Genomic DNA, 16300 nt, shown 5'->3' on the forward strand with positions numbered 1-16300 from the left:
GCGGAGGGGGGGGGCGTTCCGGGAGGGGCGGGGCTCGCTGGGGCGGCTTTTCCCGGAGGGGGCGGGCTCGCGGGGGGAGGGGCGGTGGCCTTGGCTTCCGCGATGGGGGCGTTCCAGGAAGGGGCGGGGCTCGCTGGGGGCGGCTTCCTCAAGGGGCGGGGCTCGCTAGGGGGCATTCCCAGAGGGGGCGGGGCTCGCTGGGGGGGGGGGCGGGCAGCTTCCGGACGTAAAGGCTTCCGGAAGGGGCGGTGAGAGAGCGGGGAGGACTGTGTGTGTAGGACATGTCTGGAGGCGGCCGTCCAGGCGCGTCCAAGGTACGCTGTGCCGTTGCTATGGGAGCGGAGGGCGGGCGCGCTGCTCCGTGGGCTTCTCGCGGCTGACGGTGGCCGCGGGGAGGGAGACCGTGCGCCCAGTGTGAGGGCACGGACGGGCGCGTGGCGGCGGGTCTCCCGCGGGATGTCCTGCCCTGTCCTCCGAGCCGGTGGGTGGCCGACAGCGAGGGCGGCGTTGGTTTGGAGTGGGCGTGTCAGCTGGCGTCCGGCAGTTCGTTTCCCTCCGTTTTATTCTCTTGTTAACGCACCAAGACAGTGGGTACTGGGGTATCTCTACTGATTTTTCCCCGGTATCTTTCGCTACACTTGGCTTTCCCGCCCAAACTTTCGTGAGGAGTTGCTTCTTGTGTGTCTTCAGCGGTCTCTATACTGAAGGCACGGAGTGTAGAAACTTTTGTTTCATGGGTAACGTTTAAGCGAAAGTACCTTCTCTCTTCATTTCTCCGTCATTTGTGGTGTTCTTGGATCATATTTTGCCTTTTTAAAGTTCCTCACTTACAGATGTTTGTTTCAGAATGCTCAAAAGTTAAAACAGCATTCCCTGGCCTGCTCTTCATTTTACTGAAAAGACTTCCTGAGAAAAATATCCCGTATAAATGCCTCAACACCTTACACTGCTGTTCTTTCTTATTTCTCAAATATCCCTGATAGACCACACTGTGAACTTTGAAGCTGATGAGGGAGCAAAAGCGCATATGACTTATGACTGAAAGACTAATTCAATTTCAGGAATACTAAACTGTGAAAAAAAATCAAGGAATTAAAACACTGTTAAATCTAACACAAATGATGTAGTTATTGCAGCCGTTGATGCCTTTGCTACCAGTGTTCATCTGAGCATGCCTAAAGTCTGCTTCTCTCTCAAAGCTTGTTTACTTTTCCTTACTGCTCTGCTCCAAATTTTGACTTTGTGCTTTTTCTTGGCTCTAAGAGTCTGGAGATGGCTTAGAGGTTAAGAGCACTGACTGTTCTTCCAGAGGTCCTGAGTTCAATTCCTATCAACAACATAGTGGCTCACAACCATCTATAATGTGATCTGGTGCCCTCTTCTGGCCTGCAGGGGGTACATGCAGTCAGAATACTGTACATATTTAAATAAATCTTTAAAAAAAAAGTAAAAGTTTGCCCCTGCAGTCTTATGCATTGATTTTTAACTGCTACAAAGTATGAACAAGTTCCTGTGTTTTATAAAGCATTCTTTTAGTTTAACAGGCCCTAGCAATTTTTCCTAACTTAGAAATCTAGTGGTTTTGACTTATTTGTTTTGCCCCCTTCATCCTATTATTTCTCAATAATTTTTCTTTTCAGTGGTTCTGTAAAAACTGCAAGTATTGCTACCAAGAACCGAAGTGTAGCTTAACTTTGTGCTTATAGCCCAAGGTTTCCCACAGGGTCTTCTCCCAAGTTCACTGAGGTGGTGGTTGGTAAGTTTCAGTTTGTTACTTCCATAGGGCAGCCGGCAATAGAGTAGTCAACTTTCTCTACAGCAAATGAGACAGGATCTTATGTAACACAGGCTGGCCCTGAATTCAGTGTTTAGTGAAGCCAATCTTGAACTACCTTTCAAATAATGGGATTACAAGTAGCAAGTGCCACAGCGCCTGGCTTTCATTTAGTTAACTAATTAATTAACTAATTTATTTTTGGTGGAGGGAGCAGGGCTAATGGCTGGTTTGGAACCTACTATATAGATGAGGCTGCAATTATCTTACCTCTGCCCCCCCCCATTGTTGGGATTACAATGTGAGCTACCACATCAAGCTTCAGTTAATTTTTTTTTGTTAATCTTTTGAAGAAGCTAATATTTGTCTCATTTTATGGAAGATGAAAGTGACTCCTAGGGGCTGGAGACATGGCTCAGCGGTTAAGAGCACTGGCTGCTCTTTTAAAGGTCCTGAGTTCAATTCCCAGCAACCACATGGTGGCTCGCAACCATATAATGAGATCTGGTTCCCTCTTCTGGTGTGCATGTGTACTTGCAGACAGAACACCTTATACTTAATAAATAAATCTTAAAAAAAAAAAAAAAAAAGAAAGTGACTCCTAGCAGGAGGTTAAGGGGTTTGTACATGTGTACAGCAGTTAGTAAAGAAGCAAGGATTTTATACTCACATTGTCTTGTAGATCTTGCTTTGTGTTCGTGCTCTCTTTCACACTTTCCATAATATGGTTTAATTCGTAAACTTATAGCCTTCTTTGTTATTTAGCCTCCGTTAAGTTAGACTTCTTGTTACTGTATGGTTTTGAGTCTTGGTATTTGCTCATATTCTTGATTTGGAATAATGTCATTTTTTCTTCCTTTCTTTTCTTTTTCTGCTACTGCTTATTGAAGGTCACAAAGCCTACCTTCACCCTAATTATCCCAGTTAGGAGCTTCCTTTTGTATTCCTGTGGAATTTTGTGCGCTTCATGACTTGTATTAGGGTTTATTTGTGTCTCTACTTTTATTTCCCTAATATAAACATTGTAAGATTAGGAATGATATCTCCAATTTATGCTTCTTAAAGCAGTCACTATGACCAGTAAATATCTGATGAGCCTGTGAGTATTCTAGGTGTAAGGAAACATGGAGAAATACCCTCATCAGACATCTTGAATATCAGCTTCAGCCCTTCATCTTCCTGGTCATAGAATTTTAAAGATTATAAGAGAGAAGTAAGGAAAGTTGCATTTTTCTGATGACACCTTCTGGCTATTGCTGGGATGAAACACCATGACCAAAGCAACTTTGGGAGGAAAGGACTTACTTGGCTTATACTTCCACATTACAGTTCATTATCAAAGGACATCAAGACAGGAACTCCAACAGGAACCTGGAGACAGGAGCTGATGCAGAGGCCATGGAGGCATGCTGCGTAATGACGTGCTCCTCGTGGCTTGCTTGCTTAGCTTGCTTTCTTGTAGAACTCACGACCACCAGCCTAGGGGTGGCATCGTGCACAATAGGCTGGACCATCCCTTATTAATCACTAATTAAGAAAATGCCCAACAGGCCAGCCTACAGACTGATCTTATTGAGGCATTAAAAAAAACCTTTTTATTGATTGTTCGTGAGTTTCATATCATGAGTTCCACTCATCTTCCTGTTCCTCATATCTGTCCTTGCAGCCTCCCTCCCTCCCTCCAAATAAAGAACACACAAACAAGATAAAACAAGGCATAGAAAAACATCTCATCCTGTAAGCTGTAGTGTATCACATTGTGTCACACAGTATATCCCTCTGTCCATACATCTTCACTTGCAAGTATCCATTGCAATGAGTCATTGCTTTGGTTCAAGGTCTCCGGTTTCTGTGTCACCATCAATACTAGGACTTCTCCTGGTTAACTCATTGTTGTCCCTGTGTCATGGAGATCCTGCAGTGTGGATTGTAGGGATGTCCCTTTTATGTGCCCCAACAGTTCACAGATGATATAGATTTTGGGGTGGGACAACTCAGACCACTGTATCTGGGCCTCGGTGGCAGCTGAGCTGTTCAGCTCTCCGGCTCTCCTCTATCTGCACCACCAGGGTGAGGTCTCCAGTTCTGCTCGAGCTAGGCCACCCAGTGTTTCATGTGTCGGCAGTCAGGCTCAACTCTTCTGGTGCTGGCTCACATGGGAGGCATTTTCTTTTCTTTCTTTTTTAAAAAGATATTTATTTTATGTAAATGAGTGCGCTATTTATATGTACACCTGCAGGCCAGAAAAGGGCATTAAAGGATACAGATGGTTGTGAGCCACCATGTGGTTGCTGGGAATTGAACTCAGGACCTCTAGAAGAGCAGACAGTGCTCTTAACTGCTGAGCCATCTCTCCAGTCCTTAAAGAATGGATCTTTCCTTCTTTCTTTAAAAGATTTATTTATATGTATATAAGTGCCTTATCTGCATGTATACCTGCATGCCAGAAGAGGGTATCAGGTCCCAGTATAGATGGTTGTGAGCCCCTGTGTGGTTGCTGGGGATTGAACTCAGGACTTCTAGAAGAGGAGTCAGTGCTCTTAACCGCTGAGCCATCTCTCCATCTTGGGAGCCATTTTCTCAATGGAGGTTCCTTCCTCTCTGATATCTCTAGCTTGTGTCAGGATTTTCAGGAAGGCAGAGAAGGAGCTGTCAGAGAATAAGAAGCGTTCACTGTTCTAGAAGGATGGAGTTCTATTCGGAACACAGTTTAGACAACGGGACTATAGAGAAGAAGGTAAGAGGACCGTTTAGATGTTTCATGGACCTTTACAAAGGCCAGTAACTCTTCCCTTAAGGAAGATGCGACAGGCCATTAGGCTAACATGGAGATGTGTAAAGAAGTGTAAATATGGAACTCTGTTGTGTGTTTGAGTGTGGAAGGCTAGGAAATGAGTAAGTGCTCACCCAACTGACCAAACACCTAACATTTTAAAATATGAAACGAACTACACTTACCTGTAAGCTTTATCATTTTATAGCAGTCTCGTGGACTGGGGATTGGTTCAGTTGGCTGGAGTGTTAGTGCTTAGAAGGTGGTGCTGAAATAGTTGGTCCTAAAGCGCAGAATGACACAGGGGATAATCTCAGTTGGGAGAGGCATACTGACTGATAAGGCCAGTGGAAACATCCCACTGGATTCCCAGATGCATATAGCCCATCTGAACTCACTGGTGTTGCTTATATGCGGGAAGAGGTCATGCTAATTACTGACAGGCATTTTTTAAAAAGTGAAACAATAGAAAATTAGAATCTGTATTTGTAGAGTTAGAGACTCACTGGGAGAAGTTCTGACACATTGTACTAGCTCTCAGACTAGGGAAGTACATATAGCATTTCTAAGTTTCAGTTTCATTGTAAAAGCTAAATAATACCTATTTTTCAGGGTTGGCACCTGGGATGATGTATTATGCATACAAGCACATAAGAATGAAACCTGTTACCAATATACAACTGTAATTATGGTTATTTGTGTGAGGATGACATCCATCCTCTGCTTAGCTTCCATATTTTCCTCGAATTACTGTCCTTCATGTTGACAACAGGACTAGAGGTAGGTACTCAGTGATGGCAGAAGATTTTTAAGGGTTACTTTGATAAGAGAACTTTATTGCGCAGTTAGATTTTGGGCATCTTGTTGGATAATTTGCTCACTATGACTGCCTCTGGATATCAACACTTAGTATTGAAATCTTTGTCTAGAAGTTGTATCCTTAAAATGGAAGACAGTTAACTTATTGAGGACTGTATAACAACTCACATAGAATGCCTCACTTAAAAGGGAAAGTATATTTTCCTTTTCATCAAAGTAATGTATGTTCATAGACAAGGTATTTCTTAAAATAGTATGAAAAAGTTCATCATGAAAACATTAACCACTTTCCATATTAATTTTCTTTATATATTTTTGAGGCAGTCATAGGTTGATATAATTGTGAGAAATAAAGATCTCAGATATATTTACCCAGTTTTCCTCAATGATAATATTTTGCAAAACTAGGCTACAACCAAGACATCAATACATTGACACTAGTACATTCTAAGTATATTACTCAAATTTCCAATTCTTTTCTCTTCCCTTATCCCACTGTGTGTGTGTGTATGTGTGTGTGTGTGTGTGTGTGTGTGTGTGTGTGTGTGTGTGTATTTAGTTGTGTCTTAGCTTTTGCAGGCTAGGTAGGCTTACAAATAACAGATTTTGTTTTTTGTTTTTCAGACAGGGGTTTCTCTTTGTGGCCTTGGCTGTCCTAGACTTGCTTTGTAGACCAGGCTGGCCTGAATACACAGATCCTCCTGGCTCCACCCCACTGAGTGCTGGGATTAAAGACATGCGCCACAGCATCCAGTGCTTGGTAGAAATGTCATTTTCACAATATTAATTCTACCATGAAAATGGGATGTCTTTTCATTGTATTGTCTTTGTCAGAGAGGGCTTCTTCTGTCTTCTTCATTGGTTTAATTTTTATTGTAGAGGTCCTTTACCTCCTTGGTTAGGTTTATTCCTAAACGTTTTATTTTCTTTGAGTCTGTTGTGAATGTCCATGATCGCTCTCTTGTTGGGATACATAGAAACTATTGATTTTCACAAGTTGATTTTGTATTCTGTCATTTTGCTGAATTTATTTTCATTTCTACATGCTTTCTGGTAGAATTTTTTTGACCTCTGAAATATAGTATGCCATCTGCAGACAGGGACAGTTTGACTTCTTTACCTACTTGTATCTCTTTAGTTTCCTTCCCTTCCTTAATGCTCCAACTAGTCTTTGAGATAGTGATGACTCCAGTGAGATTGCTTTAATTTTTTTCTCCATTTGGAATAATGGTTTTCTCAGATAGCTTTTGTTATGTTGAATTGTATTCCCTTAGTCCTACTCTCTCTAGGACTTTTATTATATTGGAGATTGTTAGAGGATTTTTCTGAATCAATTGAGATGCTATGTAATTTTGGCCGTAAGTACATTTTTGTGATTTATTACATATTGCATATGTTGAATGAGTTCTGCATCTCAGGGATAGAGCCAATTTGTTCATGGTAGTTAATAAAGGTTATTGGCCTATAGTTTTTTAAATTAAAAATCAATATATTGTCTCTTTTTTTGGTTTTGGTATTAGAGTGATACTGACTTCATAGAAATGCTTTGGGAATACTCTTGTTTCTGCTTTTTTTTTTAATAGTTTAAAAGGCTATTGGCTATTGGCTATAGGTCTTCTTTGAAAGTCTGGTATTGAGAATTGCTGTGAATCTCTCTGGTCTTGGACTTTTCTTAGCACGAAGGCTTTTGAACTATCATTTCAGTCTTTTTGTTTGTTATCTGTCAGCTTAGGTTGTTAATTTAGTTTTGTTGGTTTGGCTGAGTCTAGAAATCCATCCTTTTCTTTTTCTTTCTTTTTTTTTTTTTTTAAGGTTTTCAGCTCAATGGAACACAAGTATTCCCTTTTAATATTATGAATTTTGTTTGTATTTGTTGTAATGTTTCCTTGCTTAATTTGGGTCTGTCCTTTTAATTCTTTATTAATTTATTTTGGTTAGTTGGGCTGTTTCTGTCATTCTTGTTTGTCTTTGTGAAGAACTAGCTTTTATATCCATTGATCTATGTTTCTATTTCACTGATTTCTGCTCTTATATTTATTACTCCTTACTCTTGACTGGGATTGGTTTCCTCTGTGCTCTTTTTTCCCTAAAATTTTTGAGTTGCATCATTTATTTGTGTTCTTTCTGATTTTTAATGTATGCACTTAAAAGCTATAAATTTTCATCATAGGACTGCTCTCAATATGTGTCTTAGGTTTTGCTCTGTTGTGTCTCATTTTCATTAAGTTCTAGGCAACATTTTATTGTTTTCTTGTTTTTTCATCATTCAGTAATGAGTTGTTGAATCTTCATGAGTTTGTGTATTTGATGTTTTAAGTTGGATTGTGGTCAGAGAGGAGGATACAAGGGATGATTTCACTCTTTGAATTTGTTAAGATTCATTTTATGTTCCAGCATGTGGCTTGTTTTAGAAAAGCTTTTGTGTGCTGCTGAGTAGAGTGTGTGTTCTTTGGTGCTTGAGTAGAGTATTCTGTAGATATCTGTTATCTGTTAAGTCCATTTGATGTATGATGTCAATACTGATGTTTCTGTTTATTTTTTGCTCAGGTGATTTGTCATTCAAACAGAGAGGTGTATTGCATCCACTTTTAATGGATTGATGTTAATGTATGTCTTTAAATCCAGGACTAGATTTTTTAAAAATGAAATTCAGCACCCCAAAGTTTGGTGAACATATGCTTAGGATAGTTATGAGGATAGTTATGTGTTCTTGGTTAACTGATCTCTTGATAGAATGAAGTGTCTGTCTTTATCTCTTCAGATTCATTTCAGTTCAAGTCCATCTTATTAGATATGAGTCTGACCACATCTGCTTTGCTGCTGGTCCCATTTGATTGGAGTGCTTTTACTCAGCCTTCCACTTTAAGGCAATGCCTGTCTTTAACACTGAAATGTGTTTCTTGTAGACAACAGATGGTGGATTTTGCTTCTTGATTCATTCAATGAGCCTATGCCTTTTGGTCAGAGAATTGAGGCCATTGATATTTAAAGTTTTTATTGAAGTGTGTATGTTATTTTCTGGTCAACTTTTGGTGGTAGTCTTTCTAGTCTCAGTGGTGTTTGTGTTTTAATAATTATGGCTTCCTGATTCTTTCCACAGTCTCGTCTCTCTGTTATGCTCATTTCTTTCTTCATTCAGAAATAATGCCTGTTGCATTTTTTTTAGGTTTGGTTTGCTGGATATAAGTTTTTCAGGCAGTTTATGTTGTGCAAAGTTTTTTTCTTTTTCTTTTTCAACTATAGGAGATAATTTGCTTGGTATATATTAGTCTAGGGTGGCTGTCACTGTCTTTTAGAACTTCTGGTTTTCAAAGTTTCCTTTGAGAAATCCACAGTTGTTCTGATGAGTTCTCCGTTATGTGTGACTTGTATTTTTCCACTGGCAGCTTTCACTATTCTTTTTTTGTTCTGTATACTCAAGAGTTTTAACTATGATATTTTCTTTACTGGACTCATCTATTTCATATTTGGTGTCTTCTTTTGTCTGTATGTTTCCTCTTAGTTTGAACTATATCTTGTTGAAGATCTGGTCTACTGCATTGACCTGGGATTCTTTGTCCTTATCTATTACGATTATTTGAAAGCTTCATCTTTTCATGGGATGCCAAATTTCCTGTATATTCCTTTCCCGTGATTTAAAATAATTTCATACCAAGAAGAGACTTGATACCCTATGAGCATATACAGGGGGAGGAGGTCTCCCTCAGTCACAGTCATAGGGGAGGGGAGTAAGGGGAAAATGGGAGGGAGGGAGGAATGGGAGGATACAAGGGATGGGATAACAATTGAAGTGTAATATGAATAAATTAATAAAATATATTAAAAAAAGAATTAAAAGGAAAGGTAAAAAAAATAATTTTCATATTCCTTGCTCTTTTTGGTCTAGATTTTCTACTTTGTCTTTCAGTTTCAATAGTCTACCTTTCATTTGATTCATTTTCTATTTGTAAGGTTCTCCTTTGAGTTTTCTAGTTGGGTAATTATTGGGTTTTTCAATTCCATCTTCATTTCAGGTTGACTGCCCTTCAAGTTTCTGTGTCTTTATTGAATCCAGTTTTCACATTCTGAGTTATCTTCATCATATTCATCACCGTTTTGCTTGTGTTTTCTTGGGCATCACTTAGGAGTTTATTCTTTCTCCTTATTTAATTGATCTTTTTCTATGTGTTTTTTAAAAAAAGCTTTTTGAATCCTTTGATGAAGCTTATGATTGTTCTTTTAAATTCTGTGTGCTGTGGTCCATTTAGATAATTCTCATTTATAAAAATTTCTATAGGACTGTTTGATTTTTATAGAGAAGATAGTGGTTTGATCTTTCATACTGTTTATATTTTTTTCAGAGGAGATCTGGGCCTGTACATTTCTTTTGTTAGTTCAAAGTCTGATATGAATAGCAGGCTGAGGCAGGAGAGGCCATGTGGGAGTGGGTTGGGCCTGCCTGTTGGAAATGTCCTGAGTGAAATGAAGTCAGGTGTATGGAGCAGACGTGCTGGTGTTCAGGATGTGGATTAAGGTCCAAACCTGAAGTGTGGAGGTAGATCTTGCTGTCTGGAGAGGGTGGATGTGTTGTGTGCTGTATGCCCCTACCCTGTATGCTAGGGGCAGGTAAGGGTGATTCTGATGGAAGCCTAGGAGTTGATGGAGGTGCATGGTAAGAAGGCTAGACTAGGTATCACCACTAGATGTGCTCGATCTGCTGTGCTGCTGAGACTTTGTGGAGGAGGGTGTGGTAGACTCATAGTGCTAGGCCTGGAGGAGGATGTTTCAGCTAAGTTTTTTCCCAAGGGATAGAAACATGGGTTAATGCCATTCCCTCAGTAATCTTTTAATTAAAAATTTCCTTGACAATGTTATACATGTGTTGGGCTTTATCTTAAAAGGAGCCATAACAACTTCTTTTCTTTTCTTTTTGGTTATAAAATTTACTTGGTTGGTTGACGAGAATGAAGGGGTGGAAGTTGAAACTCTTCTGATAGAGAAGGCAAGGTCCGAGAGGGATAGTGCTAGGTCTTCAACACGCTGAAGGAAAGACCCCAGACTCAGATAATATGCAAGCAGAAAGAGTGTTTATTCTCCAGAAATCCAGCATGCTGGGGCCACCACTTAGACAAAATGGTGACCCTGAGGTAAGCTAGCAGGCTCTTTTTAAAGACATTCTGGGGAATTCCAAGGGGAGAGGAATTAGGCAATCTTTAACATGGTGGGAGCATTCAAACTGAAAAAATGTGGGCAAACTTAGTCAGAGTCATGAGTTAATCATAAGACAAGAAATTTCCAGACTGGCAGTAAATCAGCCTTAAGCCATTGACAAGCAGTAAACCAACTTTAAGCAATCTGATCTTCCTCTGGACAGGTGGCTAGGCCATCTCTGATTGGCTGGCCATTTTGCAGGATTTTCAGTGACTGCTGAGCTCATTTCTGAGGAATGGAGGCTTAGGCCTGTTCTGAACTAACAAGAAACTAAAGCCTGGGCTGTGCATGGTGGCGCATGCCTTTAATCCCAGCACTCAGGAGGCAGAGGCAGGCGGATTGCTGCGAGTTCGAGGCCAGCCTGGTCTACAAAGTGAGTCTAGGACAGCCTAGGCTACACAGAGGAACCCTGTCTGGAAAAACAAACAAACAAACAAACACACACACAAATGAAACTAAAGCCTATCATGGAGATGGCTAGGCTTACTTAACCAGGCCTCCTCAGTAGATAGGGGCAGAGGACTAAAAAGGTTATGCTGTTCAGAATTTATATTTTGTTCTAATCGAAGCTTTTAAGGTCTTATTAATCTCCTGTCCTTCAAATGTTTCTTCAATTTTGATATGTTTACACAGCTCTCAAAATTTCTTCCAAGTTAACATTTTTAATATTTCTTCTTTTAGCCATGCATAATTTCCAAGTAAAATTGGTTTCCCCTTCATTATGTTTTAATTTGTTGCCTAATAGAATTTTAGAAGTTCTCCATTGAAGGAACTTTAAAATTAAATTACTTCTGACTTCGAGTTTCCCACTTCTCCAAATATTTGTAACCTGAAAGTATGTAATTATCAACATGGGACAGCGGAAGTACCAGGAGGTGGCTTATCCCCAAACAGTTCTTCCTTCTTATTTCCTTTTTAACAATTTAATTTTATTTTTTTAGTTGCAGACTTTTCTAGAAGATATGTATTGAACCAGCTATAATAATGCTTTAGGGATTGATTCTCTTGGCTCTCATCCTGAGATTACTTCCTACCACAGTGTCTTTGGATCATGATGCTTATTTTGTGGAGAATGTGAGGGTGTCAAGATGTAAGATTATCATATCAAACTCCCATGTATGTCTTTCTAGCTGCCTTAGTCAGTGTTCTATTTCTGTGAAGAGACAGCGTGACCATGGCAAGTCTTACAAAAGAAAGCTTTACTTGGGACTTGTTTACGGTTCCAGAGACTTAGTCCATTATTTTCATAGTGAGAAGCATGGCAGTACCCAGGCAGACATGGTGCTGGAGAGGAGCTGAGAGTTCTACATGTAGATCTGCAGGCGGCAGGAAAAGAGAGAGAGACTGGGATTGGCTTGGGGTTTTGAAGCCGAATAGCCCATTCCCAGTGACACACTTCCTCTGGCAAAGCCATACTTACTCCAACAAGGCTCCTAGGAGTGACACCCCCTGATGACTAAGTATTTAAGTACTTGAGCCTATAGGAGTCAATCTTATTCAAACCACCACATTGCACCCCGTGCTCCCAAAGGCTTATAGCCATATTATAGTGGGGGAAAAAGCATTCAATCCAACCTTAAAAGTCCTTACCATTTAAAAGTCCAAAGTCAGCAGGGCACGGTGGCACATGCCTTTAATCCCAGCACTCAGGGAGGCAGAGGTAGGTGGATTTCTCTGATCCACCAAGGCTACTGAGAGAAACTCTGTCTCAAAAAAAAAAAATTTATATCTTATGACGTCACGTAAAATTAAAATCAAAAGACAGATCACATATGTCCAATGTACAATGGTACAGAATGTGCATTACCATTCCAAAAGGAAGGAAAGGGAGCATGGTGAGGACATGCTGCACCAAAGCCACGCCTAATGCCAACAGGGCAGACTCTATCTGATAAACACTTTTCACATCTCCAACTCCTTTCATTTGTGTCGACTGCGGCACACTTCTCTCTTGGCTGGTGTTCTGTGTTGTGTGTATGCCCCTCTCCTCCCAGCAGCTATCCTTGGCAGGCATCCCATGGTTCTGGCATCTCCTTCATCTTGGGCCTTCTTGCAGAGATACCCCTGACACATGCCTGGCCTCAGCAGCTTTCCTTAGCCATGGTGGGAGATTGCATCACCCCTTTCTTGTATTTTTTATTTTAAAGCCAGAACCACATAGCCAAAGCTGCCAAGTTCTGCTGCTTGCTGGCCTGGAAATTGGCCCTCTCATTCAGTTAGCATCTAAATCAGCTTGGCCAGTGGGTTGCTTTCTCCACTGGTTAATAAGCGTTCCTTTAATTCCTTTACACAGGTTGGGAGCATAGCTGTATAGGATCTTGCCCTGAGCTCAGCACTCCCTTTATCCCATTTAACATCAGACTTTTCTTTAATCTGTTTATTTCTCTGAGCAAAGGACTTAGATCTATTACACGCCCTGGTGCCCTTTTCTCCTCAAACTGTACATTTTGTATTTTTCCTTGCTCATCTTCTTTTCATTATAGATTTTGGTAAGATTGGCCACTAATAACCATGAGACAGTCAATACTAGGCTGTTTTGAAATCTCCTCTGCCAATGCCATTAATTGAAAACTCTTCAATTTAGTCTCAGGGAGACTTTTTGGACAAGGGCAAAAAGGCACATCCTTTGCCAGAATAACTCAATAATGATCTTTGGTCACTTACTAATGGTTTTTTCCTCTTAAACCTCCTGAGCTGGGCCACCGTAATCTACATTGCTAGATTGTCTGCCATGCTTCTACTAGTGGGGCTCATTAAGCCCCATTTAAGCCATTCAATTGCTTTCCTAATCTAAAGTCTCAAAGTCCATTCCACCAACAAGCAGCATGGGCAGGCTTGTTCCAGCAATACCCCAGTCCCTGTCCCAACTTCTGTCTTAGTCAGTGTTCTATTGCTGTGAAGAGACACCACGACCACAGCAACTCTCATAAAAGAAAGCATCTAATTGGGGCTGGCTTACAGTTTCATAGATGTAGTGCATTATGTTTATGGCGAGGAGCATCGGGGCGTGCAGGCAGACATGTGCTGGAGTGTGGCTGAGAGGCAGGCCGCAGGCAGAGAATGCCATGGGGCTGCCTGAAGTGTTTGAAATCCCAGAGCCCACCTCCACTGACTCACTTTCTCCAGTGAAGCCACAACTCCTAATCCCTTAAAATTTCCCAGTAAATTTTCTTGAACTGACACTGCTACTCTGTTGGGTTGGAGGGAGCGAGTAAGCCCTCTTTGACTTCATGTTCAGCACTCTGCATACCTAAAGGAAACAAGGTTGCACTAAGCAGGGAATGTCACAGGAACACACAGAATGAGATACCGGAGTCCTGTCAAAGACAAAAAGCCAGATGCTAGTCAACGAACAAATCAAATGTCTGAAAGCATACAAACCGAAAACAGATCAGAAACTAGCCAAAGGCCTGAAAGTGAATATACCTGGAAACATTGGAAAGATCAGAAATTGAAATGGTTCTAAAGCAAACAAAACAAATTGATACCTTATTTATTTATTTATTTTTTATTTTGGTTTTTCGAGACAGGGTTTCTCTGTGTAGCCTTGGCTGTCCTAGACTCGCATTATAGGCCAGGCTAGCCTCAAACTCACAGGGATCCACCTGCCTCTGCCTCTTGAGTGCTCGGATTAAAGGCATGCGCCACCACTGCCTGGCACAAATTGATACCTTAAACAAGATACTTTCTTTTTTTGGTTTTTCAAGACAGGGTTTCTCTGTGTATCCTTGACTGTCCTGGACTTGCTTTGTAGGCCAGGCTAGCCTCGAAGTCAAAATTCTTTAAAAGCAAAGAAACAAACAAAAATGTTCAAACAAATAGGATCTCCCCTCCCCCCCCATACCCACATCTTAGAATAAACCAATGAAACAGTGAGATTCGAGCCCCAGAAAGAACTCGTTATCAGATACCTGAGAAAAACCGGTCCTGTGGTGGCACCTGTGTCTTGATTCTTGACTGCTTGTTTGTGCCAGTGAAAAACTTATTGTTTTATTGAGGGCTATCAGTGCAGAAACAGCTCTCACCTCAAATGAAATAGTTTTGCTTTGTTTCCTGGATTTAAATACGAGTGACCATGCATAGTTCAGGAATATAGATTTAGGTTTCTCAGAATATTGTGTTTTAGAAAAGTAGCAAAAGTTTTAATAGAAAAAGTACAAAGAAAGCCAGGGACAGCCCACATGTAAGCCATAGTAAGACGTGTGGGGAGACGTTTAAAATTGCTTTTTCACCTTTTGTTTCTCTCGAGACAGCAGTACTTAGAGTCGTTTTGCATTAGTCCCTTTTCACCTCAGGAGATATCTAAATTTTATTTTGCTTCTTTCTGATTTTGTCATTTCATTGCTGAGTATTATAACTATGTTTTGCCTTGTTTTGAAATGTCAGCTACTGGTTTACCATTTTTTTAAAAAAAATTGAAAATAGATTCTTCCGTCATGTAGTACACCCCAACCACAGTTCCCCTCCCTCCACTCCTTCCAGCGACCCCACCCCCACCTCTTCCCTTTTCCCCAGGTCCACTCCCTCTCCCTTTCCTCTTCAGAAAAGAGCAGGTCTTCAAGAGACAACAGCCAACCAGGACAAGACAAGATGCAGTAAGACAAGGCAGAAGCCCTCATATCGAGGCTCTACAGAGCAACCCAATAGGAGGAAGAGTCTCAAGAGCAGGCAAAAGAGTCAGAGACACACCTGCTCCCACTGCTAGGAGCCCAGAAAAGCACCTACAAAAGCACATATATGTGTTTTTGCATGTGGAGTTGGCAAAAAACTTTTCCTATAACATATATGCCGTGTTCTCCTGGTGTCCTTCATTCCCCCTGACTCTTACAATCTTTCCTTCCCTTCTTCCAAAGGGTTCTCTGAGCTCCCAGGGGAGGGACCCAAAGGTCCTCTATTTAGACTTTCTCTGCTCGCTTCTGCCTGTGGGTCTCTGCACCCGCTCCTGTCTGCCGCCACAGAAAGCCTCTCTGATGACGACTGGGCAAGGCAGTGATCTATAAGTATAGAAATCATTTAATTGATATTTTTTTCCAGTTGTGTTTGATTCTACCCTAGGTCTCTGAGCTACATCTGATAAACACATTCAGCAAAGTGGCTGGATATAAGAGTAATAACAACAGCAACAGCAACAACAGCAAACCAGTAGCCTCCTATATACAATGACAAATGGACTGAGAAAGAAAGCAGGAAAACAGCATCCTTTACAATATCTTCAAATAATATAAAATATCTTTGGGGTAGCTCTCACCAAACAAGTGAAAGGCTTTATGATAAAAAATTCAAGTCTGGCTTTCCATTTTATCCCTGGGGTATGCTCCTGATGTGTTTTCCTGTGTGTTGGCATGTTATTTTTGTCCTTATTTACCCTCAACAGTACCTGTATGACATTTGGCTTTGATACATTTTTGTGGTTTATTATATTAGAGTAGTTTTTCTGAATTTTTAGAAGGAATCAGGATTCAGGATAATTTCTGTACTTTATGTTGTTTTCCTATGGATATAGAAATAAGGCTAATTATTTCCTGTTATATAGATGCTTACTGGTACTGCTTTCTGCCTTGTCCCGCTAGATTATTATTACTATTTTGTCTCTGTCACTCTTCTGTTGCTAAGTGGATTGTACTCCTGGTACTTTCTAAGTGCAGGGTCTTTGCCTAGTGGAGTCATAGTTTTCAGTTTTACTGTGTAGTGACCAGTGAATGCATGTCTTGAAGGGAAGGGCTATTGCCTCCAGCTTCCCTGGC

The 16300-nt window shown here is 40.8% G+C and overlaps 1 protein-coding gene across 4 annotated transcripts in view; it reads left to right on the top strand.

Annotated features, from left to right (window-relative positions):
• The first annotated feature begins 214 nt into the window (after nt 1–214).
• Nucleotides 215–16300, top strand: part of SPIDR (scaffold protein involved in DNA repair) — a 252547-nt gene continuing 236461 nt past the window's right edge. For 3 of the 4 annotated variants that reach the window (XM_084802285.1, XM_084802287.1, XM_084802288.1), the window contains exon 1: nt 215–314. In XM_084802285.1, the coding sequence (XP_084658411.1) occupies nt 282–314 (33 nt within the window). In that variant the 5' untranslated portion in view covers nt 215–281. Of the gene's footprint in view, nt 315–5159; nt 5328–16300 lie in introns of all 4 variants that reach the window. The other variant, XM_084802286.1, reaches the window with a different exon arrangement.

The sequence above is a fragment of the Acomys minous genome (assembly GCF_964271855.1).
Source record: "Acomys minous genome assembly, chromosome: 11".
Classification (NCBI taxonomy): domain Eukaryota; kingdom Metazoa; phylum Chordata; class Mammalia; order Rodentia; family Muridae; genus Acomys; species Acomys minous.